Here is a 27,665-nt window from a genome sequence, read left to right on the forward strand (position 1 = left end):
TTTCCTCCCACTTTTTAAAATTATTATTCTTGAAATTCTTGACCTTTGTTTCATGAATATCATGATTTTTTTCCAGTTCTATAAAATAATCCTTTGCTAACTTCATCGGTAGAGCAATAAATAAGTAAATTAATTTCAGTAGTATTGTCATTTTTATTATGTTGCCTAGGCCTACCCACAAACAAATTAATAGTTCTCTATTAGGTCTGATTTGCTTCTATTTCATGCTCATTATCATTCTCTTCTGAACTTCCCTATGAGGTTACCACTAAACTCCCATTCACCCAGACTCACAACCTAGATGTCATCCTCAACTCTTCTCCTATACACACTTCACATATGCAATATGTTGCCAAGCCTTGTAGTTTCCTTGGTTCAAAAGGTCAGTTGAATGAGGCTTTCTCTTCATTGGTGGAGACTGTTTTCTCGCTGTCCCTCACTTGCATGAGGAGCAGGTGGAATTGTTGAAAGCAGGAGGAAATAAAGATCTGGGCACTTCTGACTTCCAGGTTCCTGAAAGAAGATGAACTATTCCAACCTCTCTTCATACCAGTGAAGGAAAAGAAAGAAACTAATGTTTGGAGAAGCTGACAGTTACAATCACGTCTCTATCCTCAGCTTGCTACACTAAAGGTTTCAGGAAATTTTCCCTTCGGTGAGATCTGGGATGCCCAGTCTTGGACAAGTCATTATCCTACTTCCAAAGGGAGAGCTCATTCGTTTTGTATTGTCACTTTCTTCCGTGTATCTCTGATTTTTGTTTTACTATCAGCTTAGATAAATTGGCTCCTTTGTTCTTTGCTATGTGTCTCCATTTCTCAGGAAGGGAGTCAAGCTTTGGCTATACAGCTTGGAGCACTCTTTTCTTATTAATGAAAAGTTGTCAGGAGTTTAGCTTGAACCTAAAGATTATATCTCCTAGATTAATAATATTTAAGGGAGCAGATAGATATAATTCTAGCCTGGTACCTACTTTTTTTTAAAAGAGATCACACTGGCCAGTCTATTGTCTCTTACTTCTCCTCTTGGCAGGAACCAGTGTCCCTTGGAGAAGGGTCAGGGCAGAGACACTAGAGATATCTAGTCTTCTCTCCCTTCTAGCCCCTTTTAGACAGACTCATGTGTACATATATAACCTATAAAGACAATAAAACCTCTCATCCTCTTACACACAGGGGCTCTCCCTACTCACACTTGCCATCACCCTGGTGCAGGCTCTAGTCATTACCTGCCTGGATTACTACAATAATCTACTGGTTGGTCTCTCTGATTCAAGGGTCTCCCTACTATAGTCCATCTCCCATTCAGTTTCCAAAGTGATCTTCCTAAAGTATAGTTCTGACCAGGTCATTCCTGTCAAAGGAAAAATATTAATATTATATTTTAGGCACAACTTGGACAAAAACAGTTTTATTTCATTTATCAACATTGTATATTCAAACTTAGAAAGAGTGATGTCCAAAATGGCATTGTTTCTCCCATATGTATCTACCCCAAGATGATTTGTGCCAGTATTTATAGAAATCTTGACCAAAAAAAAGTTCTAATATGTTAAAATTCAGCATAAGATTAGCATTCTAGAATAGTCACCATTTAGTTCCTTCCTTGACCACTCTCTTCTCAAGGATTGGAAAGAAAGTCCTCCATTGGGTCCATGTTGCAGTCCTTTATGAATGACAACAGCATTTTTTGGGGTGGATCATGGCAATAATCACTTCAGGTGATTGGGAAACCATGTTAATACTTGATACTAAGTTAAATTGAGTTATGAATCTCAATCCATTTCCCTAAGAAAGGCCTTAGCTTTTGTTCTACGTACTTTCCTATGGGGAAGAGCCTGGAAAACATTTTTTAGACTAGAGTATTTATTTCTTTGTATTTCCAGTTGAATTAAAAAGGAGGCTTTGATTATGCTTCTCTGTTATCCCCTACTCAGAGAGCAGTAGCTCCCTATCACCTCCAGGATCAAAAAGAAAATCATTCAACATCCATCACAACCTTCCTACATTTGCAGACATTTTATTCTTTTTTTTTTAACCTTTACCTTTTGTCTTAGAATCAATACTAAATATTGACTCCCAGGCAGAATAATATGTAAAGACTAGGCAATGGGGGTTTAAATGTCTTGTCCAGGATCATACAACTAGGAAGTGTCTGAGCTCAAATTTGAACCCAGAACTTCCTGTCTCTGGGCCTGGTTCTCAAATCCGTTGAGTCACCCAGCTGCCCTGCCCCCACCCCCACCCCACTCAGGCTTCTTATTCTTTACTCCCTTCCATGTACTCTAAGATTCAACAATCCCAGCCTCTTGCTGCTCCTGGCATATAACCCTCTGTCTTCCTGACTCTGTGCCATTTTCCTGGATGTTTTGCATGCCAGAAATGCTGTTTGCCCTCTCCCTCTCCTGGCTTCCCTCAAGACTCAGCTTAAATTCCAACTTCTATAGGGAGACTTTTCCAGCACCCGTCTCTCTGTGCCTTCTCTATACCTTCCATTTATACTGTCAGTACATTGTATGTGCATGTTGTCTCCTTCCATGAAAATGTGAGTGCTTTGAGGCAAGGAAAGGGCTTTTGCCTTTCTTGTAACCCTGGGATTTAGCACATCGTAAGGAATTAATTTGTTTGATGACTAGTTTGCTAAACAGTAACAATGGTCCAAAATAGCAATAGCAACACTTGATGGAAGCAAAGAACTGGGAACAAAGTAACTGACTGGAAAATGCCCAAATACGCCATTGTGGTCATGGGATCGTCCTTTGCTGTCCGAAATGATAAATACAATGAATGCAGTGTTGCCCAGGCCGACTCTTGGGAACAATGTAAAGAAAATAGAACCTAAAGGAGAGACACAATGACGACAACAATGTAAATGGAAAGAATGGCAACAAAACCCCCAAACCGGAGGCCATACAATTATGACCAAGCTGGATCCTCACAAAGAGATGAGGGAAGATATGTCCCTCCTTTCCAAGGTGGGGGACCACAGCTGTAGAACACACATATAAGGTCAGGCTTTTCTGATACTTTGGTAAGTTTTACTGAACTCCTTTTCATTCTCTTTAATATTCATTTTAAAAGGGATGAGAGACAATTACTGAACAAATGGTGGCATATGATGGTACTATTGTACTATGAGGAATGATGAGCTATTTGATTTCTATATGAACTGGGAAGACGGCGATGAACTGATGCAGAGTGAAATGAGCAGAACCAGGAGAACATTGTATACAGTAACTGAAACATTGTGAGGAGATCAAATGTGATAGACTGTTACTAAAAAGCACTGCAATGATCCAGGACAACTCTGAGGGACTTATGAGAAGGAACACTTTCCACATCCAGAGGAAGAACTGGGGGAGCAGAAACACAAAAGAAAACACATGATGTATCACTTCACTTGCTTATATGGGCATATGATTTGGGGTTTGGGTTTTAAAAGGTTACAAATATAAATAATATGAAAAATAGGATTTGAGTAATAATATGTGTATAACCTAGTGGAATTGCTTGTCAACTCTGGGAGGGGGGAGCGAAGACAAAAAGATCATGGAACCCTGGGGAAAAATTTTTTTTAAATTAAAAAATAAAAGTAATGAGAGGCAGCAAGGTGGAATGAATAGAGAGGTGGCCTTGGAACCAAGGAGACTTGAGGTCAAGTCCTGACTGACAAATACTGGCCTGTTTGATCTCTTGGCTTTGGGAAAGTCTCTAAGCCTATAAACTGCAGAGAAGGTGCTGATCAGCATTGGTAAAAGGTATTTCATTTTCATTATATCAATGAAATCAGATCTCCAGTTGTTATTCCTCTTATAAAGGATGGCTTGAAGAAAGAGAAGCAGGGAGAAATGTCAGTGTTGTAAAAAAACAAAAATCAATAAAAATCATTAAAAAAAACCCCAACAATAACATAAAAACACTTTAGTGGCTCCTCATTCCTTAGAGAATGAAACAAATCTCTAGCCTGGCCCTTGAGGCCTTCCATAGTCTAGCTGTGCCAGCTTTATTTGACACCATTCATACCCTACATTCCAGCCACTCCAGACTACTCCCATTCTTTTACACTGTCCTACCATTATTTGCACCTCTGATCTTCCATGTCGGCCCCTAGAATACCTGTCTTAGTCTTCTCAAGGGGATTATAGGTTCTTGGAAAGCAGGATTTAAGTCTTGCTTCACCTTCAGATGCCCAGCATTTAACCTGTGACAGGTGCTTAATAAAGATTTATTAATGGAATTGAAAGAGCCTGCTCCTTGGATCCCTGGTAAAAGAGAGGAGAGGGTGACTCCCAGAGCCCCAGAATACTTTCATTCTCTTCTCTGGACTGTCTGTTGCTGACCCCTTATGGCCACATACTGAATTACATTATTTCCATTCTAGAAAAGAAGGAAGCCTGGTTATAGGTACTTCTGCCTCCCCTCCTCCCAGGACCTTTGGGCGCAACCAAAGAGCTGAGAAAGGCTAGAATTAGAACATGAATGTCCTGGATCTCAGTAAAAGCTTCTATCAGCTTGTCCCCTGCCCATCCCCAGCCATGACCTAATGGGAGAATCTGGTTCTTTCTTCACAGGAAAAGTGATTGATCAGCTAGGGTAGGCAGTATGACTGTGGGGAGTCAGTGATTCACTGAGTCTCAGGGACTTGGGCAACAGAGGGCTTACCTAATCACTGATTACCTAATAATAACAGATATTATATAGCCCTGTAGAAAAATGAACAGAGCACTGGACAAGGAGTCGGGAAGATCTGAGTTCAAATCCAATCTTAGCCGCTTACTAGCTGTGTGATCTTGGGCAAGTCACTTAACCTCTATTTGCCTCCATTTCTTCAAATGTAAAATGCAAATTGTAATAGCACCCAGTTTTTCAGGATAAGGAGGATCAAAGAAGATCATACTTTTAAAAGAGTTTACCATAGTGCCTGGCTCAAAGTAGGTGCTATAGAAATACTTATTCCCTTCTCCCTTCCCTTCCTTTCCTTTCATTTCATTGTCTCTCTTTAGGACCTCACAATACCCCAATATTGGTATTCCCATGTTACAGGCAAAGACATTGAGACTCAGAGGACTATCATGAAGGATCCAGAACCAGACGACTCTGTGGTATACCTAGAGATGGAACTGGAACCTGAGTTCCAGAACAATTTTCTTTCAATTATTCAAGGCAGTCTCCAAATTCTAATGACAGAGGTCTGAGCCCGTACAGATCCAGTCCCCTGAACTAGGCTTAGCCATATCACCATGTTGCGGGAAGCCTGTCAAGAAAGGTCTGGTGATCTGTTTTCTCTACTACTTAGGCAGGAATCAGTCCACTTGTGGTCTCATCTAACTCCTTAATCTCTGCCTCTTCTCCAGATTGTATCCACCACCATTATGACTCAGAAGATTTTTTTTACCATGTTCCTATTTTTTTTTTACCTTTTGTGGATCCAGAGAAAGTAGGTGACCATTTCTGATAGGTCCAGATATTGCATGCTATTCCTGTCTTCATCTCCTTTCCTATCTCATGGGATCAAAAAACCTTAATGGTCCTGTCACTATATACCCCAAACCTCCTATTGACTCTCCCTACCATATCCCTTATAGATGCCTTTTTAAAAAACCCTTACCTTCCATCTTAAAATCAATACGGTGTATTGGTTCCAAGGCAGAAGAGCGGTAAGGGCTAGGCAAAGGGGGGTAGGTGACTTGCCCAGGGTCACACAGCTGGGAAGTGTCTGAGGCCATATTTGAAACCAGGACTTCCCATCTCTGGCTCTCAATCCACTGAGCCACCCAGCTGCCCCCACCCCCATAGATGCTTTTTGAAGATACTGGGCTTGGCTTAACTTTAAGCAGGTTGCTCAAGATAGGAAGGAACCAAGATATAAAGGGCTTTAAAAGCCAAGCCGAAGATTTTATATTTAATCCTGGAGGTAATGGGGAATCACTGGAGTTTATTGAGGAAGGTGGTGATATAGTTAAACCTGTGCTTTAGAAAGATTGTGTTGCTATTGGTAGAACTGTAAATTGATACAACCATTCTGGAAAGCAATATGGAACCAGGCTCAAAGGGCAACAAAATTATTGCAAACTCTTTGACCCAGCAATATAACTACTGGGTCTGTATCCCAAAGAGATCAGAGATAAGGGCAAAGCACCTACCTGTACCAAAATATTTTCAGTAGTTCTTTTTGTAGTGGTAAAGAATTGGAAACTGAGGGGTTGTCCATCACCTGGGGAATGGATGAACAAGTTGTGGTATATGGTTGTAATGGAATACTCTTGTGCCATAAGAAACAACAAATGAACAGGATGAGTTCAGAAAAACCTGGAAAGACTTATATGATCTGATGCAAAGTGAAGGGAGCAGAACCTGGGCAACATTGTTCAGAATCACAGCAATTTTGTAAAAATGATCAACTGGGAAAGATTTAGCTACTCTGATCAAGACAGACAATTCCAGAGGACCCATGATGAAAAATGTTATCCACCTCCAGAGAGAGAACCAATTAATTCTGAATGTAGATTGAAGCATATTTAAAAATTTTTTTATTTTTACTGTTTTATTTTGTTTGTGTTTTCTTTTGTAACACAGCTAATGAGGAAATATGTTTTATATGGCCTTGCATGTAGAATCTATATCAAATTGCTTGCCTTCTAAAAGAGTGGGAAAGTGTGAGAAGGAAAAAGAAGATTTGGTCCTCAAAAAATTTTTTAAATGATTTTTTAAATGTTACATGTAATTGGGAAATATTGAACAAAATAAAAATAAATATTTAAAAATATAAACTTCTTGAGAAGATAATTTGTACATTTATATTCCCAGTGTTTAGCACAGTAGAGTTCAGTCATACTGCTAAAATAAAATATTATTTTATATTTGTTAAGTTTCTATTTTGTGTCTAAATTTTGTGAATACATGATTTTATATATTTCATGTATATATAATTACACTTTTGTTGTTGTTTAGTCATGTCCAACTCTTCCTGACCCCATTTGGAGTTTTCTTGGCAAAGATACTGGAGTGGTTTGCCATTTCCTTCTCCACTTCATTTTACAGATAATGAAACTGAGGCAAACAGGGTTAAGTAACTTGCCCAGGGTCACATAGCTAGTAAATATGAGGCCACATTTGAACTCGGGTCTTCCCAACTCCAGCCTGGCAATCTATCTACTATACTACCTAGCTGCCTTGGCTCCTCATTGGGGAATTGAGCTGGCCTTCTGAGTGACAGACAGACATATTCACTATTATACAAGTAAGGAGCTTAGTAAATAATATGAATAAACAATTCCCAAAAGAAGAATTACAAATTATTAACAGCCATATGAAAAAAAAATGCTCTAAATCAGTAGTAGTTCTCAATCTTTTTGTTCTCAGAACTTTACATTCTTAAAAATTATTGAAGACAGGAGCAGTGAGGTGAGTGGATAGAGAGCCAGGCCTAGAGTCAAGAGGACTTGGGTTCAAATTTGGTCTCAGATACTTTCTAGATGTGTGACCCTGGGCAAGTCACTTAACCTCAGTTGATTAGCCCTTGCTGCTCTCCTGTCTTGGAATTGGTAAGACAAAAGATAAACATTTTTTGGAGGGGTTTTGGGAAGATAGGCACACTATAGGATTGTTATTTAGGTTGTGAATCAGTATAACTATTGTGGATAGCAATTTGGAATTACATAAATAAGGTGATTTAAATGTCAAAACCCTTTGATCTAGATATCCTACTATTAGACTCACACCCCAAAGTGGTCATTGATAAGAAGAAAATTGTATTATATTCCAAAATATTTATAATAGCACTTTTTTGTGATAGTAAAGAATTGAAAGTAATGTAAGTACCATTGACCAGGGAATGTCTAAACAAATAGTGGCACTTTAATGAAATATTACAATGCTGAAGAAATTAAAAAGATGATGAATGGAGAGAAGCATTAAAAGATTTACATGAACTAATGAAGAAGGGAGTAAGTAGAGAGAAGAAAATAATATATACAATCACCCCAAAAATGTAAATAGAAAGACCAACCACAAAAACAATAAAAAGTGAGCATTGCAAAAGAAGAAAGAACAAGAAGAGATATGAGAAGATACTTTGATTCCACTCCTCTGCAGAGGTAGGAGGTCCACGGGCATCTCTCACAATGTGCCTTTTCATCCCTACAGCCCCTTGAAGAGAATTTGGAACTCTGACTCTAGAACCCTAGGAAGAATGCCAATGGGACTGAGCAGTCCATCCTGATGTGTGGGAAGTTAAATCTCCAAGAGAGACTACGCCATTTATAAATGGTCTCGGAAAAGCACAAGATGTTTGGTATGAAATAATAAATCAGTGGAATTTCAGTGGAAATCAGAACCTTTACAACCATCTAGCTGCAGTGTGTACAAAAATTTGAGATAAGGATGTAGTTGTGGTATATGATATTGAACTAAGATAGGAAGAACATTTCTGATAAGAGTTATATCTATATTAGAATAATCATTTCTTAATACCTCTTTTGAAGTTCATATTATCTACTGGCCAACTGCTCAGCATGATAATGTGACTTTTAAGTTCCAATTGTTTTTTTAATTGGACCATATGGATTCCAGACAGCCTGACTAATCTACAAAGTTTTATGGATACTTCTCAAGAGATTAATGAATAAATAAATTAATGAATGTATAAAGCATTTTAATTATTAAGGACATAGCTGAAGATATCAACAGAAAAGTAATTCAGTCTCTGGAGCTTATATATATATATATATATATGAATATATATTCAGATCTTGAACTACCTGATCATGCCATTTAAAGATTAAAGATCTGGAAACATGAAAATACTGGGTTCTGTCTACACCAACAGCATTGCTTGTTGTACCCTAGTTCAAGATGAGTAGGATGAAAAATGACCCCTGGCTCAAATTACAAACCTGAAGTCAGAAAGTGAGAGTAGAAGCAGCAGCCCTTTATTCTTTCTCAGGACAAAAGGAAAATTTCCTAGTGACAAATGCCAATGCATAGATGCAGATACAAACGTTATACAGATCTCTGATGCAAGACCCCCTCCACCTTTCCATCCAACACCCTGTTGTCTGGACCAGGACTTACAATCTAGAGGAGAAATCTACCCCAATTAGAAGACAGCAAAATACATAGTGTGAGCACATCAGGAGCTCCTCCTTAGGGAGGGGTAAGGTGATGAGGAGGTAGCCTTGTCCTTGGGAGTGACTCCTTTTGCTTCTAAAGGTATGAGGAGATAAGAAGGTAGGACAGCCTAATGGTTTTCATCCTTGAAGTGAGATAGATCTCCCCAACTCACTAGGCCTGTGGCAATAACAGAAAGAGCCCTTGAGATCTAATTCTGTAAGCCTGTAAGATCTGTAAGCCTAATTCCTGATTGGGGGGTGGGGGTGGAGGAGAGGATAGATGTCCATCCTGAGAAGTACACATTAATTCTTTTTATTCCCCACAAAGAGGATTCCTACTCTACCCTATGATATTACTCGGCACACACTTATAACATCCAATAAGTTCTTGTCATTTTATTGTTTCATTGCGCCCCATGTATTAAAGCAGAAGGTAAAAAGTTCTATATTTATAATGAACCAATTAGAGTAATGTAACTTGCTACTGATTAGTAGGCACAAAATGAGATCTTAGAAATTAATGAATATAGATTACTCTTGGGAATGGCTGTGCTCAGGAAAAAAAAGGGTGGAAGAGGAAGGTAAAAGCATATCAAAACCTCTTTTTTGGTTCCACTGAAAATATTAAGAAATAAACTGAGCTGATGAGCAATTTATGGAATTATGAAATAGGGAAAGGCATGTCTAGTTCTTTGAATACTCACTGGGAAAGACCACAATTCACAGTGAGAAATGGGGCAATAATCCTATTTTAATCAAACACAAAGGGTGTGAGGGCAAAAAGCAGAGACAAGTGGCCCAAAGTGGTACAGAGCTAGAAGGGAGCATGGGGATAGGGACAGTGATGACAGGCAGTGTTGGGATGAGGATGGGAAGAAGCAGAGAAATGAATCATATAACCATAGATTAGAGTTGGGAGTGATGGGCAGCACGAACCCAGTGGAGATGGAACAAACCAACTCCTCTTTGTATCATCTTGGGGTTAATCCATTACCGTCTATAAATCTTCACAAAGTTATGAGTAAAACTTCAATCATCTTCTCAAAGTTATCTGCCTCTTTTTTGATGTTCTGCTAGTTGGAAGCTGTGAAAGTCTGGAATTTATGTGGAATTTACATCTCATGGGACTAGAAAACTTGATAGCAGCTTCCCTTGATTCAGTACCTATTTCCAGGAAGAGAATTTGGGTTATATGGTACAATTTGTAAAATTTGCTCTTTTGAGTTAATGTGCACAGTAACTTCTAGGTTCCCCTTTACAGTCTTGTTTCCTGCTTTTGCCCCTTTATATTGGCTACTTATAAACTTACTATACTGACTGGAAAGGGGAGGGGGTGGTAAGGGGGACCAGAACAAGGTACAAGAGTCACACAAACATTTCTCCAGTCTAAAGTTGTTGTTGTTGTTGTTGTTGTTGTTTTGGTCAATTCCCTTCTTCCTTTTAGGCCTTAATCCCTTTTTATTAGCAGAGTTCGTAAATGGTCAAGAATGAAATCTTGGGCTACAGAATAGAGATTAGCGATAGTAACCAAAGTTAGAATGATAAATATCTCATGCCAAAGGGCAGAAAAAATATGAACACTGTACTCTGTGTCTAGAGGCCAGTCAGGCAGAAGCAATTTTGTTTAATTTAATATAAATCTAATTTTAAATCATTTCTGTGCAAAATGACAGTCTCTCCAAACCTTCCAATATGTCTCTGCTCCAAGACAATTTTAGGTAAGATTTACAGGAATCCAAAAAAAGAATATCAAGCTATGTAACAAAATAGATCTGGACTAATGGTAGTAATGGTTGGACCAAGAAGTCTCTATCCTCTTCCTCCCTGATGACCTGCAGGAAGAATTAGTGGCGTTTTCCTCACAGATCTATATCTAGACTGCATGTCTATTATTGAATGTGCTTTGGATGGGATGGACTTGAGCTTATCCTTTCAGAGGATAGAGGAAGACTGCCCTTAGATTGACCTTAGATAGGTTCCTGTGGAAGCCACAGAACAAGGTCCTTATCTAGAAGAGAGGTATTCTGTGATAAGTTTCTAGTTATCCTCCTCTATGGGATATTCTGGGAGGGCTTGTGAGCCCTTTTCAGAGCTGCTCATCCACCTTTGGTGTCTACCTTTCATCCAACACTCACCTATGACTCCAAGAAGCTGAAGCATGCCCAGTGTCTACAGTCCAGAAAAACCATCCCAGCAGACAGGCTAAACCAAGTTGAGGATGACCAGTAACTGACAAGCTTTAAATCTAGTTGGGGGGGGGGTCTACCTCAAGCATGTGAAGGTTTCCCCCAGGAGAATGAAGCAGCCACTCTGAAGGTTTAGAGCTTAGTCAGATATTAAGGAAGCCAAGGTCATTCACTGCATCCCAGGCTGTCACTAGTTATCTTGACTTATGTTTTACCACTGGACTTTGATGACTGGAAGACAGTGAAGCCCACAACTTTATGCAACTCTGCCTTACTTAAATCCAATTCATACACAAGATATCATTGGTCCTCTTTGAAAATGACGGACAAAACAATTCACTTAAGGAAAATCTCCTTTTCTTTAATAACTCATCTTTAAGCTGTGAAGTAGAAAAATGGCTTATTAGGGCAAGAATATTATTTCATAATCATCTCAGTTTTAGAAATGAAAATGATTTTTAAAAGTATACTCCCCGAGTAGTTAAGATCATTCCTTTCCCCCTTCTCCTGAAAGGGTTGGTCATATTCTTTCTCAGGGAAATACTACCCTCTTTCCCTATTTCCTGAAAGGCGTGGAATAATTGATCTGAGGGAAGAAGTCATCTATGAAGGGAATGCAATTTTATCCTCTCTCCTCAAAATTCCTACCTCACTCCTCCCTTGCAGAAGAAGACCTTGGCACCTTATCGTACTGAGAAAATAGATTCTCCAAAAGACAAGTGGTCAAAGGGCATGAAGTATTTCAAAAGAATGGTAAACTATCAAGGACCATATGAAAAGATAGGCTAAGTCATTAGTAATAATAAATGTAAATTTAAACAGATCTGAAGTTTTAGCTTATATTCCAAAAATTGGCAAAAAAAATTTTTTTAGATTGGTGCTAGAGTGGAAAAAAACACAGAACTATTAAATAGTCAGAAAAATCACTCTTTAATTAAGGAAAAAGGAGTTCAGTGCTTTCCTCACAGCCTCCACGAAGAGCTGTGTGCCACACACCCACGCAGAGTCTAGAGACTCTGGTTGCTCTGGCCACTGACTCCCTGGAGTGCCACTGCACTAGGTGGCAGCTCCAAAGGACAAAAGAATTTGGGGAACTTATATACCATTTGGGGAACCTCGGGACGGGGAAAGATAATTTATTGACTATCATGACTACAAGGAAATGGGATTGTTCAAACTACACTGACATAGCCAGAGATTAGAGTGTAATGGAATGGTCACTAAAAGGGTGGTCCCTGCACTTTCTGGGGAAAGGATCTGATACAATGGGAGAAACTACTGGAATAAAAGGATATTTTAGCATTTGCATAGGCCTGCCATCTCCACCTAAACCAGCATTATAATTTACTTTAAGGTTTATTCTGAGGCTAGCTAAATCTGAGACTTCCCTCGGAGCAAACTCGGGGGGAAGAGGGATGAACTTGGGGTCTCCATCTTACAAGCTTACCCTAAAATTTGGGGTTCTCTTAGATTCCACGTCGGTAGCTATGAGAAGGCAAGAATACCAATATGTAGCTGATGTGTTTCTAAAAACTGGAAAACAATCCCTATGATGGTTTTTGCTCAACCAAGCCTCATCCTTGGATCACTCTGACCATTCATTGCTTTTGCTCCTACACACAGGCTGCTGAATAAGGGGGAGAACATCATGCAACTATTCTGAGTTCTCTACATATTTATGTTATACAACTTCCACTGGGCCCTCACCGCTGCAAGGCAATCCTACAATATCTCCCTTATCTCCTCACCGTCCCTCTCTCCACAGAGGCTCTTCCAAACCTTTTCATCTTTCCTTCTATCTCTCATGGCTCCCCCCTCTGTCCACACCCTCAGCTGAAAGCCTTGCTTCCTTGTACAGGAGAAAAATCAATGGCCTACCTTCTGGATTCTACCTCTAAAACATTTCTCCTGTTTTGTTTGTTTGTATTTTTTATTCCCTCATGCAGCCTCTGTCAGGTTCAGGGTCCATCTCAGCTCTTGCCCTCGTTAGGCTTCCAGCTCCCTTCTCTAATCTGTCCTCCATCTGGCCAAACCATCCTGTCAAATCTAGTTTCCCAGCATCAATCTGGCCCTGTCATTCCTCTGCTGAAAAATCTTAAGTGTTTCCCTATGGCCTCTAGGGTAAAATGCACACTTCTTAGCTTAGCATTCAAAGCCCTTCAAGGAAAAATAAAAACATTTTAAAGCCCTTCAAGGGTAGCTCCAGACTACCTTTCCAGATTCATTTCACATACTCCCTTTCACTGAGTCAACGTTCCTGCTGAATTGACCTATTTACTGTTCTTTGAACTTGGCATTCTATTTCTTGTCTCCAATAAACCACCCAGTTTCTTCCCCAAGTCTAGAATGTACTCTCTCTCCCCTCCTTCATCCCATCAATTGACAAATATGTATCAAGTGCTTTCTGTGTGGGAGGCACTGGACCAAGTATTGAGGATAAAAAGACAGATTTGAACCCAGGACCTCCCGTCTCTAGGCCTGACTCTCCATCCACTGAGCTACCCAGCTGCCCCTCAGGAGAGGCTTATTAAAGGCAGGTGTGCCTGAGGAGGGCTGCGAAAGGATTCTACAAGAAGGAAAAGCTTGGCAGGCTGGGAGGGTGGGGTGTTCAGTAGACAAAATATCTTCCAAGTCAGAACAAAGAGTTCTTCCTTTAGCAATTAGAGCTGCCCCAAAGTGGAAATGGATTGCCTCTAGAGATCATTTCTTACTGCTTAAAATGTTCAATGAAGAAAAGAGAATTCATTAAGCCTTTGTGCTAAGAGTGGAGAATATAAATATTGTTCAGCAGTGATTTAGTCCCTGCCCTCAAGAAGCTTTCCAATAAGGACAGACGTGACCTACGGGAGGGGTGCTTTGGAGAGGAAGTGACTGGGGGTTTACCCGGATGTGAGCTGATCTTTGGAAAAGCCCAAAGACACACCCGGACAGAACAAAGAGGATGTGTTTGATAACTGAGCCCTAAACAAAAGGCCAAACTCAGGATGCCAGGCGAGATGCCTTAGCTGGACCTGTTTTTTTAACCTTCAGTTGGTCCAGTCTGGAGGTGTTTTTCCTGGGAAGGAAGGCAGGGGAAGGGCAGAAGGCAGCTGGATGACATGCGAAATCCGGTTTGGTTGTCTCCAAGGAGCTGGACAACCATCAGTTAGAGCTATCTTAGAAGGGGCGCCTTCCAACTTTAACATTATTTAGTAGTTCCAAGTCCTCTTTTTTGATAAAAATGGATGTGTTCTCATTTGCTAATGGCCCTTTTTATATAATGTCTAAATCAAATTCTCCATAAGTGATCTGCCAACTCAAAGACAAAGGTCTATCACCTCCCCTGAGCTAATGAGAACAGGCCTGTCCAATCTGGTAGAAGCAGAGTGCTGGGCACTCTGAAGACCTGATTTAAAATCCATGCTCAGTCACTTAACTAGTTGTGTGACCCTGGGCAGGTCACTTAACCTATATTTGCCTTAATCCACTGGAGAAGGAAACGGCAAATCATACCCGCATCTTTGCCAATAAAATCTCATGGACCACGCTGGTGAATTAAGGTCCTCAAGGACAAGAAAAGTTGGACATGACTGAAGGACCCAACAAACAAATCTAGTGAGAAAAGGAGGAATCACACTAAAGCAACAACCAGGAAACACCACATAGAAAGTCTCCCCAGTCCAGCTTGTATCTAACAATCTATTCCAACTAGCAGCCTTGTGTTCTTGCTCCAGCTTGCCCAGAAAACACTGAATTTGGGTCAGTAAGGTGATTCGGTAGATTCAGAGCCAGACCTGGAGATGGGAGGTCCTGGGTTCAATTCTGGCCTCAGATACTTTCTGGTTGTGTAACCCTGAGCAAATCATTTACCCCTCTATTGCCTAGCTCTTACCACTCTTCCTCTTTGGAATCAATACTTAATATTGATTCTAAAATGGAAGGTAAGGATTTAAAAAACAAAACACCCAACTGCCTTATCCATAACCCAGGTAGGCCCATATAGGGTCAGCTGCACTGCTAGAGGAGAAATTAAATTGAAAGAGATGGATCTACTTTGTTTTATCCAGGACTATTCCTTTTGAAACAAGGTGATTAATCAGGCTCTTCAACTTACCATCCTGTTTTCTCCACCCTCTAGCCTTTGCTTTGTATAACTATAGTACTTCCTTCATAATTGTGCTTTTGATCCATTTTCAATTTAAAAAAAAGTGAAAAGAAAAAAAACCACCCAAATTAACCTCACTTTCCCTTCTTCCCCAGAAAATCATGTCCTTGAGTCTTACCTTAATCCCTTTCCTGCAAAAAATCTATCTACTATTCTCTATTATTCTAGTGAAAACTGAGCTGGGATTCCTTATTTAGAAACAGAAAATCCCAGTACAATTGGGGACCATGAAAAGGTTTCAAAGAGAATGCCCTGGACCAGATAAGAGTCTGATCCCAGTTCTGCTTGAAAAATCTCTCTGGCTAGGTTTCTGTTCCTATATAAAAGGAGGGATTTGAACTAGATTTTTGTTTTTTTTTGTTTTAAAAAATTTTAGTTAGCTTTTATTTTTAAATATTTTTCCATGTGTCCATGATTCATTTTCTTTCCCTCCCCTCTCCCAGAGCTGACAAGCAATTCCACTGGGTTGTACAAATGTTATCCCTTGATCCTCATTTCCATCTTATTCGTTTTTGCTATGGAGCCATCTTTTAAAGTCAAACCCCATATATACATGTGACAAGTGATGCCATCTGTTTTCTTTTGCATTTCTACTCCCATAATTCTTTCTTTCAAGGTGGGCAGCTCTTTCTCATAAGTCCTTCAGGACCGTCCTGGCCTGTTGCATTGCTGCTAGTAGCAAAGTCCATCCCACTGGATTGTTCCAAAGTGTTTTCCTTTCTCTGTACAACGTTCTCCTGGTCCTGCTCATTTCACTCTGCATCAGTTCACTGAGGTTCTCCCATGAACTAGATTTCTTGCTAAGATTCTTTAAAGTCCAAACGTTAAATTACTGTTGAGGCAGAGTGGATAAGGTTAAGGTGGGGATAGTCCAAAAAAGATCCCACTCCTGCTGGCATTTCCTGTCTTATCACAACTACGATAAAACAAACCTGAGCATGTAGCAGAGAGTGACTAGGAATGTAGGTAAGAAAGTGGGAGCAGTGAGCTTCTCAGGGGGCACTTGGACCCTCCCAGGCTGTTTTTTGGCCTTCCTCTGGAATCCTAGTCCTCTACCCTGGGGGCGGTGTGGTAGAAGAAGTAATTTCCCGGGTTAGCTTAGTACAGGTTCTTCAAGATCTGGGGAGACCCTCCAGGTCACGCTTCCTCTTGGCTGCTCAGCTGGTCAAACATAGCAAAACTTTTTTTACTAGCAAGAGAAGGGCAGTGGGCTTTTTTTTTTTTTTTTGGCATAAAAAGGCCCCTTAACTTCCGGCAGACCCAGCCCTCCTCTCCTTCATGCCTGGGCCACTAACTTCCTCTAGCCCCACCCCTCCTCCCACAGATCCCCGAGAGTACCTTGTTTTTTAACCTTTCCTCCGATTCAGAAAGTAAAACTCTGCTCTCGGCAGCTCACCCTGGGGTCCCTGTTTACTCTGACACTATCCCCCAGGCTGCCGCTGACTTTCCACAGGTGGTAGGCTTTGGGCAACAGACTCTTCAAGGACCCAGGTGGGTCCCGCTTCCAGCTCCCTTGGCTCAAGACTTTTGTAGATGAGGCCCACCGACCTGAGCCCTGGAAATCCAAGCCTAAGCCAGGCACCAAGATCCTCGGGGAAGAGGTCGTAGGTATGACTTTTCACAAATCCTGAAGACTGGGAGGGCGGGGAGGGGTCTCTGCACTGAGGAAAAGGACTTGGAACCATTGGTATTGATCCATGACACAAGTAAAACCCAGAGGAATTGAGTTTCGGCTACGGAGCGGAGTTGGGTGCAGGCAGGGAAAGAACATGAATCTTGTAACCATGGGAAAATATTTTTAATTAATTAATTAAATAAAATTTAAAAAAAAGGACTTAGAAGCAGGAGAAGGGAAGGGAACAGCTTCGGGCTTCCCCAAATGAGGCAAGGCCTGACTTTTTTTACTCTGAAAAAACCCCAAACTGTATTAGAAGCCCCTTATATTGAGAAATTGTCATCTTCCTTTGCTCCCTTCTCGCCATAGAGAAGGAGAACATGGGAGAAACAACCCCCTACAGCAAAATTAGGCACCAGGGATGAACTTCAAGCTAACCCCTCCACTCATCTTTAGTTCTTGTTCTCTAGTGCAACAGGGTGATGAGCCTGGAATCAGAAAGACCTGAACTCAAATCGGGCCTCAGACACTCTCTATGTGACTGACCCTAGAGAAGTCACTTAACCTCTGCCTGCCTCAGTTTCCTCATTTGAAAAACAGAGATAATAATAACACCTACTTCCCAGGGTTGTGGCCATCAAGTAAGAAAATAAATGTAAAGAGCTTAGCACAGTGCTATATAAATGTTAGCTTGTTTTTTTAAGTTTTAAAAATCTGGAATATCAATACCCTGACAGGACCCTCTAAACCTAGCCAATATGAGTTAAATTGCTCTGAGGAGATTTGACTGGGCCCCAACCATGAGGAAGAAATTCTAGTTCATTTTAGTTCTAAACCTTCCCAAGCCACAGGCCTTGTTCCACCATCTCTTCAAGGCTGGATAGAATCTTTTCATTTTTTATGGTCTCTGACTTTACCCATAATTCTGACTTCGCCTACTAGAAGCCATACTATGGCCATTATCTTTTGGTGTCTCCTAAAAGCATTACACCTTTTCCTTCCGACTTTGAGATGCTCTGTCAGTCAATGTGAAACGGAAGTCCACAGTTGTACCAAAATATGTAGAGAGAGAGGCAATCCTGGAAACTCTGCCATGTCATTGGTTGGTTAGTCACCGGGTAAGGTGGGTTGGAGAAGTGGTAGCAAGCTGGCTTGGGTTTCTATGGGTAGTTTTCCTTCTACAGAAGATAACATGGATGAGGGGATGGGCAGTAGAGGCGTAGAATGACATGTCCAGGAGACAGATATAGCTTGCCCAGAGGGGTCCAAACCTTCCTCAGATGTCTTTGCTCCATCTACTTCTGTGGATAAAAGGACCCTCAGACCCATATGGGGATCTGGGACGTATTGGCTGAGATAAGGATACACAAATGCTGACATGCTGATTTGGGAACTGGCAGGTCCTCTCCACCCCCAGCCTGGACTGCTGATCTGTCTTTATGGGGAAGTATGACTGCCCAGGCCCATGGAGCCTCACATGATCCAAGGGGAGGTGACTCTGGGATACTCAGTGGAGAGACTTCATCACCCTCATCATGATCAACTTACCAGCCCTGCTCTAAGTCCCTCCCTAGCTCCTGCTTCCTCCCTCCCACAGAATAAAACCATAGGGAGCTAGAGTTCCTGAAGCCATCTGCAGCTTGCCTGCCCTAGGCTCAAGGGGCCAGCATGATTGGGGGACTACCCAGAGTGAGTGAATATCTTTTCTAAACTCTTTCCACTGTCTATATTTCTTGTTTTCTGTTGCCATACCAGGACAAGTGACAAGCTAGGAAAAGCCAAGTGTCTACTTTTGGTGTTCAAAGCTGGGCCAAGACAAAACTGTGGGTCAAACATGGGGCTCCTGCTATTTTCAGTTGCTTCCTCCCCAGGCTGGGATCTGGAGTAGGGGAAGATGAGAAAAAAAAAATCTAGGGCTAATTGGGTACCCTGGGAGGACTTGCACCCATCTCTCAAGCCAGCGCCTGGCCACTATCCTTAATTCTAGCAACTTGGGAACGAGGTCAGCACCAGGTTCTCCCTAGGGGCTAGCTTTTCCAGAAGCAGGGAAAAAAATGTGTGTACGTGATCATGTACATGCACGTATAACATACCTGAAGAGCTCCCATGATTAAATAGGACGCTGCCCTCTCTAGTTTCCAGTTTCCTCTCCTCCATACCAGCTCATCTGTCACCTCCTTTCTGCCTTTTCCTCTTCTCACCTTTGCCCTGGCTTACTTCCCAGCAAGCTGCTTTCCAGAGCTTTACAGTGAGTTCTTTGCCCCAGCACAGATTATATAGACATACAGATGGAGTAAGGGCTGAAAAGAGATTCTCGCTAAGGCTGACACACTTAAGCTAGGCAGGAGGATTAAGAGAATCAGTCAGTCCCTTTTTAATGCCACTTCATTCCTTCTGACCTCTACACCTCTCATCCTTGCAGATGGAGTCAACGCTGCTATTAGCCCTCTTCCTGCAAGGGGCCCTAACACTGTCACTGACAGACAATAAGGTTCCTACCTTGCGCTTTGTGGCTGTGGGAGACTGGGGAGGGGTCCCTAATGCCCCATTCTACACAGCTCGAGAGATGGCAAATGCGAAGGAAATCGGGAGGACAGTGGAAACCCTGGGAGCCAATTTCATCCTGTCCCTTGGAGACAACTTCTACTTCAATGGAGTTTACAACGCCGATGACAAACGATTCCAGGTGCTCCCTTCCCTAGGGTGATTTCTCATAGTGACTGTACTTCTGAAAGCCTCTTAAGTCTTTCTCTTTTTTTTCCTAAGTCCTTTGCTTTAATCCCTTAACCTGCACTTAAAGTCCACTAGGAAAACAGCATTGTAAAATGAAAAAAAAAACAACTCAGTCAAGGGACTTGGGTTTGAATTTCAACTCTGCAAATTATTCTGTATGGCTTGTGCAATTTGACTGCACCTTCTGAGCCTATTCCCTCATCTGTCAACTAAAGGGGTTGACATTTATCATCTGACAATCACTCAGGTTCTTTTTTGCTCTAAAGTCCTCCTAGGGGCAGCTAGGTAGCACAGTGGAGCACTAGGACTAGAACCAGGAGGATCTGGGTTCAAATCTGGCCTCAGATGTTTCCTAGACCTTCAAATCTGGCCTCAGATGTTTTCCTTGACCCTGGGCAAGTCACTTAACCCTAATCGCCTAGCCCAGTGATGGCAAGCCTTTTAGAGACCACGTACTGTGCTCCCCCTGACTGTGTGTCAAATGCCACCTTCCCCCAGACAGGGGGAAAGGGAAGGGAGTGGCCTGAGCACTCCACTCAGGGAAGAGAGTAAGTACTTCCATTGGGCTGCTGGGCAGAGGGGCAGGGAGGCCCAGTGGAGAGGGGGAAGGCAACAGCTCTGCCCAAGTCCCTCTGCTTTTCTAAAAACTAACTGCCAGGGATGGTGCCCACAGGGAGGTCTCTGCTTGCCATCTTTGGCACATGTGCCATAGGTTCTCCATCATAGACCTAGCCCTTATTTTTCTTCTGCCTTAGAATCAGTTGATTCTAAGAAGATAAGGGATAACAAAATAAAATGAAGTCCTATGATGACCTTAACTGTAAAATCTCCAAGGTTGTAAGAGATTTATGAAGTCATCTACTCTAATCACTCAGGAAATTCCTTCTCCAATATCATCTAGCCTCTGGGGAAGACCTCTAGTTATACAAAGCCCATTACATCCCAAAGCAGTTGGGGGGGGAGTGGTAAAAAAAATCCATTTAATTCTTGTGTCCTTGTTGGAAGCACATTAGAAAAAGAAGGGATGATGCTATAGTGTTAGAGGAGACTCCTGGCTGGGTAGATCTTTACCACTCAGTTGGCTATCTCAGAGAGAATCAGTTGAGCACTAGTGTGGGAGTCTGGGCACTATCTAAGCTCCTGTCCCCTTTCCAGGAGGCAGTGACTAAAGCCCAACGAAGTAGGGGTTTGCCCTCACCTTAGGTGCATATCCCACTTTGGCCTGCTTTGCATAAAGATGAACTCATACAGGAACTTTGCTGCTCTAGGAATGAGGATTTACTTACTCGGAGATGTGCCTCCTGCACTATGAGACAAGAAGTACCATACAAATAATGTCCACCTCCTGTTTCTCCAGCTCAATCTGTTTCCATGCTCCTTTTCTCAACACAGGAAACTTTTGAGGAAGTTTTCACAGCTCCCTCCCTTCAAAATGTTCCCTGGTATGTGCTAGCTGGAAACCACGACCACCTGGGGAATGTTTCAGCTCAGATTGCTTACTCCAAAGTCTCTAAGCGCTGGTGAGTACTGGGCCTTCCTAGGAACCCTACAGTTGGGGATGAAATGGGGAAGCTTTCATCTACTTCACCTTTAGCTAATCTAGAGTAGTAAATCAAGAGGGAAGGAGTGGCAACATTTAGGCTTCAAAAACATCTAGGGGGGCCAGCTGGGTGGCTCAGTGGATTGAGAACCAGGCCTAGAGATGGGAGGTCCTAGGTTTAAATCTGGCCTCAGCCACTTCCTAGCTGTGTGACCCTGGGCAAGTCACTTGACCCCCATTGCCTAGCCCTTACCACTCTTCTGCCTTGGAGCCAATGCAAAGTATTGACTCCAAGATGGAAGGTAAGAGTTAAAAAAAAAATCTAGGTTCCTTATCCCCCATTAATTGTATTGATATCTATGTTTTAATATCATCTCCTTTTCCCACTATATTCCTGTCCTTCACACACTCTTAGAGAGCCATTCCTTATAAGGATTCAAAAAGAAAGGTTCATCACAACCAATCATTGGATCCAAAAAAAACCTGACATCATACGTAGTGTTCCCTACCACGTGCCCCCACTTCTTCAAGGAACAGAGTGGAGATGCTTTGAGGCCAGAGCTTGGTCATTCTAATTTAATAACTTTTAGTGTTGATTTTATTGTAGCTCTTTCCATTTATTTTGTTTTGGGTCATTGTGTCTATGGTACTCCTAGTTATGTTTACTGTACTTCACTTGGCATCCTTAGTTCACAGAAGCCTTTCATCCTTTCTTAACAGCTTTATGTGATTCCATTACATTCATGTACCACTGTATAATAGGATCATATATCTAGAGCTGGGACCTTAGGCCACCTAGTCTAACCCTCTCATTTTACAGATGAGGAAACCAAAGCCTAGAGAAGATAAAAGACTTACCCAAGGTCACACAGGACATATATGGCAGAGCCAAGGATTTGTTTAGTCACTCTTCAATTGATGGGCATCTACTTTGTTTCCAGCTATTACACAAAAAGTGCTGCTATACGTATTTATGCATTTTTCATTTGAATTTGAACAAAAGGCAGGTCAAAAGCAAGATAACATTTTTTTAGCAAGGGCATGTCAACAAATGGATCAGTGGCTTTCCTCCATTTATACTAAAGATTCCCCAAGCAAGAGGAAAGTTCCTCTTTTATGGGGTTTGGGGATTTTAGAACAAAGAACAGAACAGGATAGATTACAACATGGAATTGAGTGCAAGATGATTGGTTACAGAGCTGAGGCACAAAGAACAGCATGATTGGCTAGAAGTTTGATAATTGGGGCTAGCAGTGCCACCTACCCCACCTTCTTTTTCTCATGGGACTAACAAGTACTCATTTTTGGAGTCCAGGTACAAGATAAAGGTTAACAACCTAGATTTTTACATAGTAAACTAGACATCTTTGAAGGATAGCTTGGCTATGTAAAGATATTAGGTCCAACTTTTATTTTTTTCACACCATACCCATGGTTAACACATATTCCCTAATCTATTTACAAGTAATTGATTTTGATTGATCAAACTTAACCTATTGCAGACCAGCTGAATTCTGAACAAAATTCAGACACAAATAACTATGACTTAAGCAGTTATCAGACAAAATCAATTACTTGTAAATAGGATCAATAAGGAAATACAGGATACATTTTCATTTTCCCAGTGTCTATGATCATTGATCTCTTTAGTAAGGGAATCTCTGGGTCTGAGGTTATTAACATTTTAGGCACTCTTTAATTCCAAAATGCTTTCCAGAATGGCTGGACCAATTCCCAACTCCACTGACACTGCATTAGTATGCCTATTTTTCTACAACCTCTTCAACATTAACAATATTCCCTTCTTTGAGCATCTTTGCCAATTTGCTGGGTGTGAGATGAAACCTCAGGGTTGTTTTGTTCACAGCTTTCTTAGAGATGGCAGTGTTGCATAATGGGAAGGCCCAAGTTCATATCCTATCTCTGACACATATTGGCTATGATTCTTGGCAAGTCACGCAACTTTTGAGTGTTCTAGAAAATTCTCCAAGGAAAGTTTAGTATGAGCATTAGTAAAGGGAGTTTTCTCATTTGGGAGAATCCCTATAGCAATGAAATTACAAGTTCAGTCTAAATCTTCTCCTATTATTAGCGCCTTGGAATAGTCTTTCATATGGTTGTTAATAATTTACCATTTTTCTTTTGTGAACTATTTATTAATATTCTTTGACCATATATCAATTAGGGAATTTTTTTTGCCTTATGTATTTCTGTGAACTGTCTAGATATCTTTCATATCAAACCATATCAAAGATATTTTAGACAAAATTTTTCCCAGTAAATTGCTTATCTTTTAGTTGCATTAATTTGTTCATGAAAAAAATTTTAATTTCATATAATAGAAATAATTTATCTTTTGTAATTACCCCTTCCCTTTTTTTGGTTAAGAATTTATTTCCAAGGCAGCAGCTAGGTGACTCAGTGGATTGAGAGCTAGGATAAAGACAGGAATTCCTGGGTTCAAATCTGGCCTCAGATACTTCCTGGCTGTATGATTCTGGGCAATTAACTTAACCCCAATTGCCTAGACCCTTACTGCTCTTTTGCCTTAGAACCAATACACAGTATTGATTCTAAGATGGAAGGTAAAGGTTAAAAAAAAAAGAATTTACCTCCTACCTTACTTGGGAAAGATATATTATCAACTTCCTATTAAATATTTTAATGGTATAATCTTTAATATTCAAATCCCATATTCGCAGCTTCAAGAAAAATTGCAAACTATACAATAAACCCACAAAAATCAACATTTTTATGTACTAAGAACAAAGACCAAGTAGGCAATATAAAAATAATTTTTCAGTTGTATGAAAATAAAAAGATTTTTTCTAGGTTCCTTTTAACTAGATTATTTTAACTAATTAGAAAGCTGGATTATCCACCAAGTCAACTTATATTTATTTATCCACTGTTGCCCAAAACTGTGTCCCATAGGGTTAAACTCAACCAAGAAATCCATCTCTCCCTACCTCCTCATTCCCCACTGAGTCACCTCACAGTTCCTTCTGAAGCCCCTAACGTTTGAAAATTTTGGAGTAGTCCTAAACTGACTATTTTGAGGCTCACATCAGCCAGTAATAAATTCTGTCATCCACTCTCACTAGACAGTTCCTCTTGGCAGAGGGGGATGTATGTGTATGTGTGTATTTATGGGGGGTGAGACACTGGAGAATGGACAATCTATGGCCCCTGCATTGCTCATGCTACGGTGCATCATGCATTTGTAAACTGTTCATCTAAGAATTTCTTCCTCTCTACAGGAATTTCCCCAGCCTTTATTACCGCCTCAGATTCAAAATCCCCAAAACTAATGTAAGTGTGGCTATTTTTATGCTGGACACTGTGACACTGTGTGGGAATTCAGATGACTTCCTGAGCCAACAGCCTGAAAGACCCAAGGATTTGAAACTGGCACGAAGTCAATTGTCGTGGTTAAAGAAACAGCTAACCAATGCCAAAGAGGACTACCTACTGATAGCTGGCCACTACCCTGTGTGGTCAATAGCAGAGCATGGACCTACCCATTGCCTTGTAAGGCACTTGCAGCCTCTGCTGGTCAAGCACAAGGTCACAGCTTACCTATGTGGCCATGACCACAACTTACAGGTGAGGGGACAAGGGAAGGGTGTGAAGCTGGGAGTGAGAAGGAATCCCAGGGAACTGACTCAGCCACCTTTTTACTAGAGGGATATCAAGAATGCTGGGCTTAGAATCAGAAAACTAGCCTCAGATTATCATTCTACCACTTTCTATGTGGCTACAAGGGTCACTGTATATTTACCTCTTTAATCCAATCTTTTCACTAGGAAAAAAAGGAGACAAAATAACATACATCTCCTATCTCACAAAGCGGTTAGGCTCAAATGAAGTAATGACTAATTTATTTTGTAACCAGGAATCACCTGCAAATGGGCTTTTGTGGCTAACTTGAAGCAAATTTGAATTCTCAGGCTAGTAACCACTCACCTAGCTTCATGTTTCTGGGTCTCCCAATAGGTCAGTCACTGTGTATTGGGGGAATGAATGGACAGTGATTTGTGTCAGCCTAAACCCTAATTAGGAATGGAAATATGCCTTGGCTCTTTGCCAACCACCAACAGCAAAGATTCTGGGATTATGAACTATCCTGCTTTTTTTATAAGAGTAGGTGCCTAGCCTAGCCACTGTCAAGGCTACAGAAGCAAAAGGTTTGGGATTTGGGGATGGAAGCTCGTTTGTCTGGCTATTCTACTAACATGTCCTCTTCTCCAGTACCTCAAGGACAAGGACGGCGTGGGCTATGTGTTGAGTGGGGCAGGAAATTTCATGGACCCCTCGAAGAAACACCAACGTAAAGTCCCAGATGGTTACCTGCGTTTCTACTATGGGGCCCGAGAGTCCCTGGGTGGCTTCGCCTATGTGGAGATCACTCCCAAGGACATGAGTGTCACTTATATTGAGGCCACAGGCAAATCTCTCTATAAGACAAGTCTGCCTCGACGAACAGTGTCGTAAACCCTAATGGCCTTCATTGCCAAGCACCTTCTCTCATATTTGGAACTTCTTGGAGATAGTGGGAGCTCATCATACCACTCCCTATTATCTTTTAACTTCTTCCCTTCCACTTCCCACTCCTAGGGAGTCTCTGGGAATCTAGCACTGATAGGCTGGTCTTCCTTGGGGCTAGGAAAATGCAAGAGGCTGACTCATCAACCCTGCTCCTCCAAAAGGATGTGTTGGCAGGTAGGTGAGAATTGCCCATTACTTAGAAGTAGAGTCCCACTTGATTAGTCTAGGGTATGGGCACAGGTTTACAAAGAACCTAAAAGAGTTTTTGGTCCAAGAGGCCAGCACTTAACACCAGCTGATGGGAATATGCCAGTGTGGATGAGGAACAAGCATTTCTAAAGAGTAGTTTTCCACTCCTATGTGATTTTTATCACTCCCAATCCTGATCTTAAGGAGAAAATTGGGACAAAGAAGAGAACTTTCTTTCCAAAGAAGGATATTTTCTGTTGCTGCATTTCAATAAAATAATTGTTAAAGAGGCTAAATATGTCAATGAATGTCTCTTTTCCTGCTTTAAAATTTTATCTTGGGGCTAATAGATGGGTCAGAGGCAGATCCAGTTCCATGCGTTTCCTTAGGGCAGATTGCTAATGCCTAGGGCTGGTGGGCTTGCTACTTCTGCCCTCCATATTCCACCAACTTTGTCCTTGTGCTCTCTTCTACTTCTGGCTAGACCAGACTCAACATAACCAGAGTCCCACCTTTCAGCAAAAGGGAAAGTTCTCTGCCTGTTTCTCTGTCCCTTTTCACTTTGAGAAACTGAGTCACTTCCAAACTAAAGAAAACCTGAGTGACTCCATACCAGTTGCCTTTTATGAAACATAAGTTAATGACAAAGCATCATATGAATCCTTCAACTGCCACTTTAGTTACTAAAGGGTAGATGCTATTTTAGTATAGCAACTAAGTGAATTAAAAAAACATTGAAAAATAAGTGAAGCAATTAAATATATACTATTCACTAATAATAACTATCATTTATATGACACTTCAAGGTTTGCAAAGTACTTTACAAATATCCTTACAAATAGCTCCTCAACAGTTCTGAGGTAAGCACAATTATTATCTTCATTTTATAGATGAAGAAAGCCTGAGAAAGGCTAAGTAACTTGCTCACAGTCACATAGCTAGTGAGTGACTGAAGCAAGATTAGACCTCAGTTCTTCCTGATCCCTGGTCCACTGTGATGATTAAAATAGTGGAAGACATAAACTGTGGTAGTTAAAAGAGTGTTGCCTTAAATTGTGACCGCAGAAAATATGTTTTCAAGACAGTATCTTGTTTTTAAATCAAATATAAGGTGGTCCCCAGGGAAAAATTCCCAATTATCAAAATATACCCAAGTCAGCTGGGTTTTATAGAGATTTTAATTAATACAAATGAGGAATTAAATGAAAGAGAGAGAGAAAAAAAAGGAAATAATGAGAAAAGGATAGGCCAGCCCTGGTCAACCCAGGCCCAAGCCCTAAAAGAAAGATCAGTCAGTCCTTTATCCACTCACCACAAGATTTGTCCAAACAAGGATTCTAGTATTCAAAGACACCAGGCCAGCTCCATCTCAGCTGACTCCATCAGCTCAATCAATCCCTCTCTCTCTTCCTGAGGCCTCCTTTTAAAGGGAATTTTCTCCTATGTCACCTCCCCTAAGTTCTCACATCTACCAATCACAGTAGATGTTTTCCAAAGGACAGACCATTCTTAATTCACACCTAAGAAGGCTTAAATTTTTTATTAAGTTCACACCAGAAAACCTCTGAGTAAGTTCTCACCTCTTTGCTCCTTGTAAATTC

General features: G+C 41.1%; 1 protein-coding gene and 1 long non-coding RNA gene across 3 annotated transcripts; both read left to right on the forward strand.

The window, feature by feature from the left end:
- Window positions 1–5,155: 5,155 nt before the first annotated feature.
- On the forward strand, window positions 5,156–8,587 carry LOC103105484 (uncharacterized). The gene is made up of 3 exons (XR_465548.3): window positions 5,156–5,265; window positions 5,354–5,436; window positions 8,145–8,587. It is a non-coding gene; the product is annotated as an uncharacterized LOC103105484 (long non-coding RNA).
- An 8,181-nt stretch (window positions 8,588–16,768) lies between these two features.
- On the forward strand, window positions 16,769–26,360 carry ACP5 (acid phosphatase 5, tartrate resistant). Of its 2 annotated transcripts, XM_056822696.1 has the most exons (6): window positions 16,769–17,047; window positions 18,455–18,743; window positions 19,477–19,740; window positions 21,180–21,307; window positions 24,588–24,933; window positions 25,579–26,360. In XM_056822696.1, exons 2-6 carry the CDS (start codon window positions 18,723–18,725, stop codon window positions 25,819–25,821), a joined length of 1,002 nt encoding a protein of 333 aa, XP_056678674.1. In that variant the 5' UTR covers window positions 16,769–17,047; window positions 18,455–18,722; the 3' UTR covers window positions 25,822–26,360. The 2 variants fall into 2 exon arrangements, with proteins under 2 accessions (XP_056678674.1, XP_007488549.1); XM_007488487.3 differs by lacking the exon at window positions 18,455–18,743.
- The last annotated feature ends 1,305 nt before the right edge of the window (window positions 26,361–27,665 follow it).

Source organism: Monodelphis domestica, chromosome 3 (assembly GCF_027887165.1).
Source record: "Monodelphis domestica isolate mMonDom1 chromosome 3, mMonDom1.pri, whole genome shotgun sequence".
NCBI lineage: Eukaryota > Metazoa > Chordata > Mammalia > Didelphimorphia > Didelphidae > Monodelphis > Monodelphis domestica.

What these genes read in the sequence shown, in the direction of transcription:
- ACP5 (XM_056822696.1), top strand. Translation starts at nt 18,723, where the DNA reads ATGATTGGGGGACTACCCAGA. An exon ending in TGATTGGGGGACTACCCAGA is followed by an intron (nt 18,744 to 19,476) that starts GTGAGTGAATAT and finishes TCATCCTTGCAG; the next exon opens with ATGGAGTCAACGCTGCTATT. An exon ending in TCCAAAGTCTCTAAGCGCTG is followed by an intron (nt 21,308 to 24,587) that starts GTGAGTACTGGG and finishes TCCTCTCTACAG; the next exon opens with GAATTTCCCCAGCCTTTATT.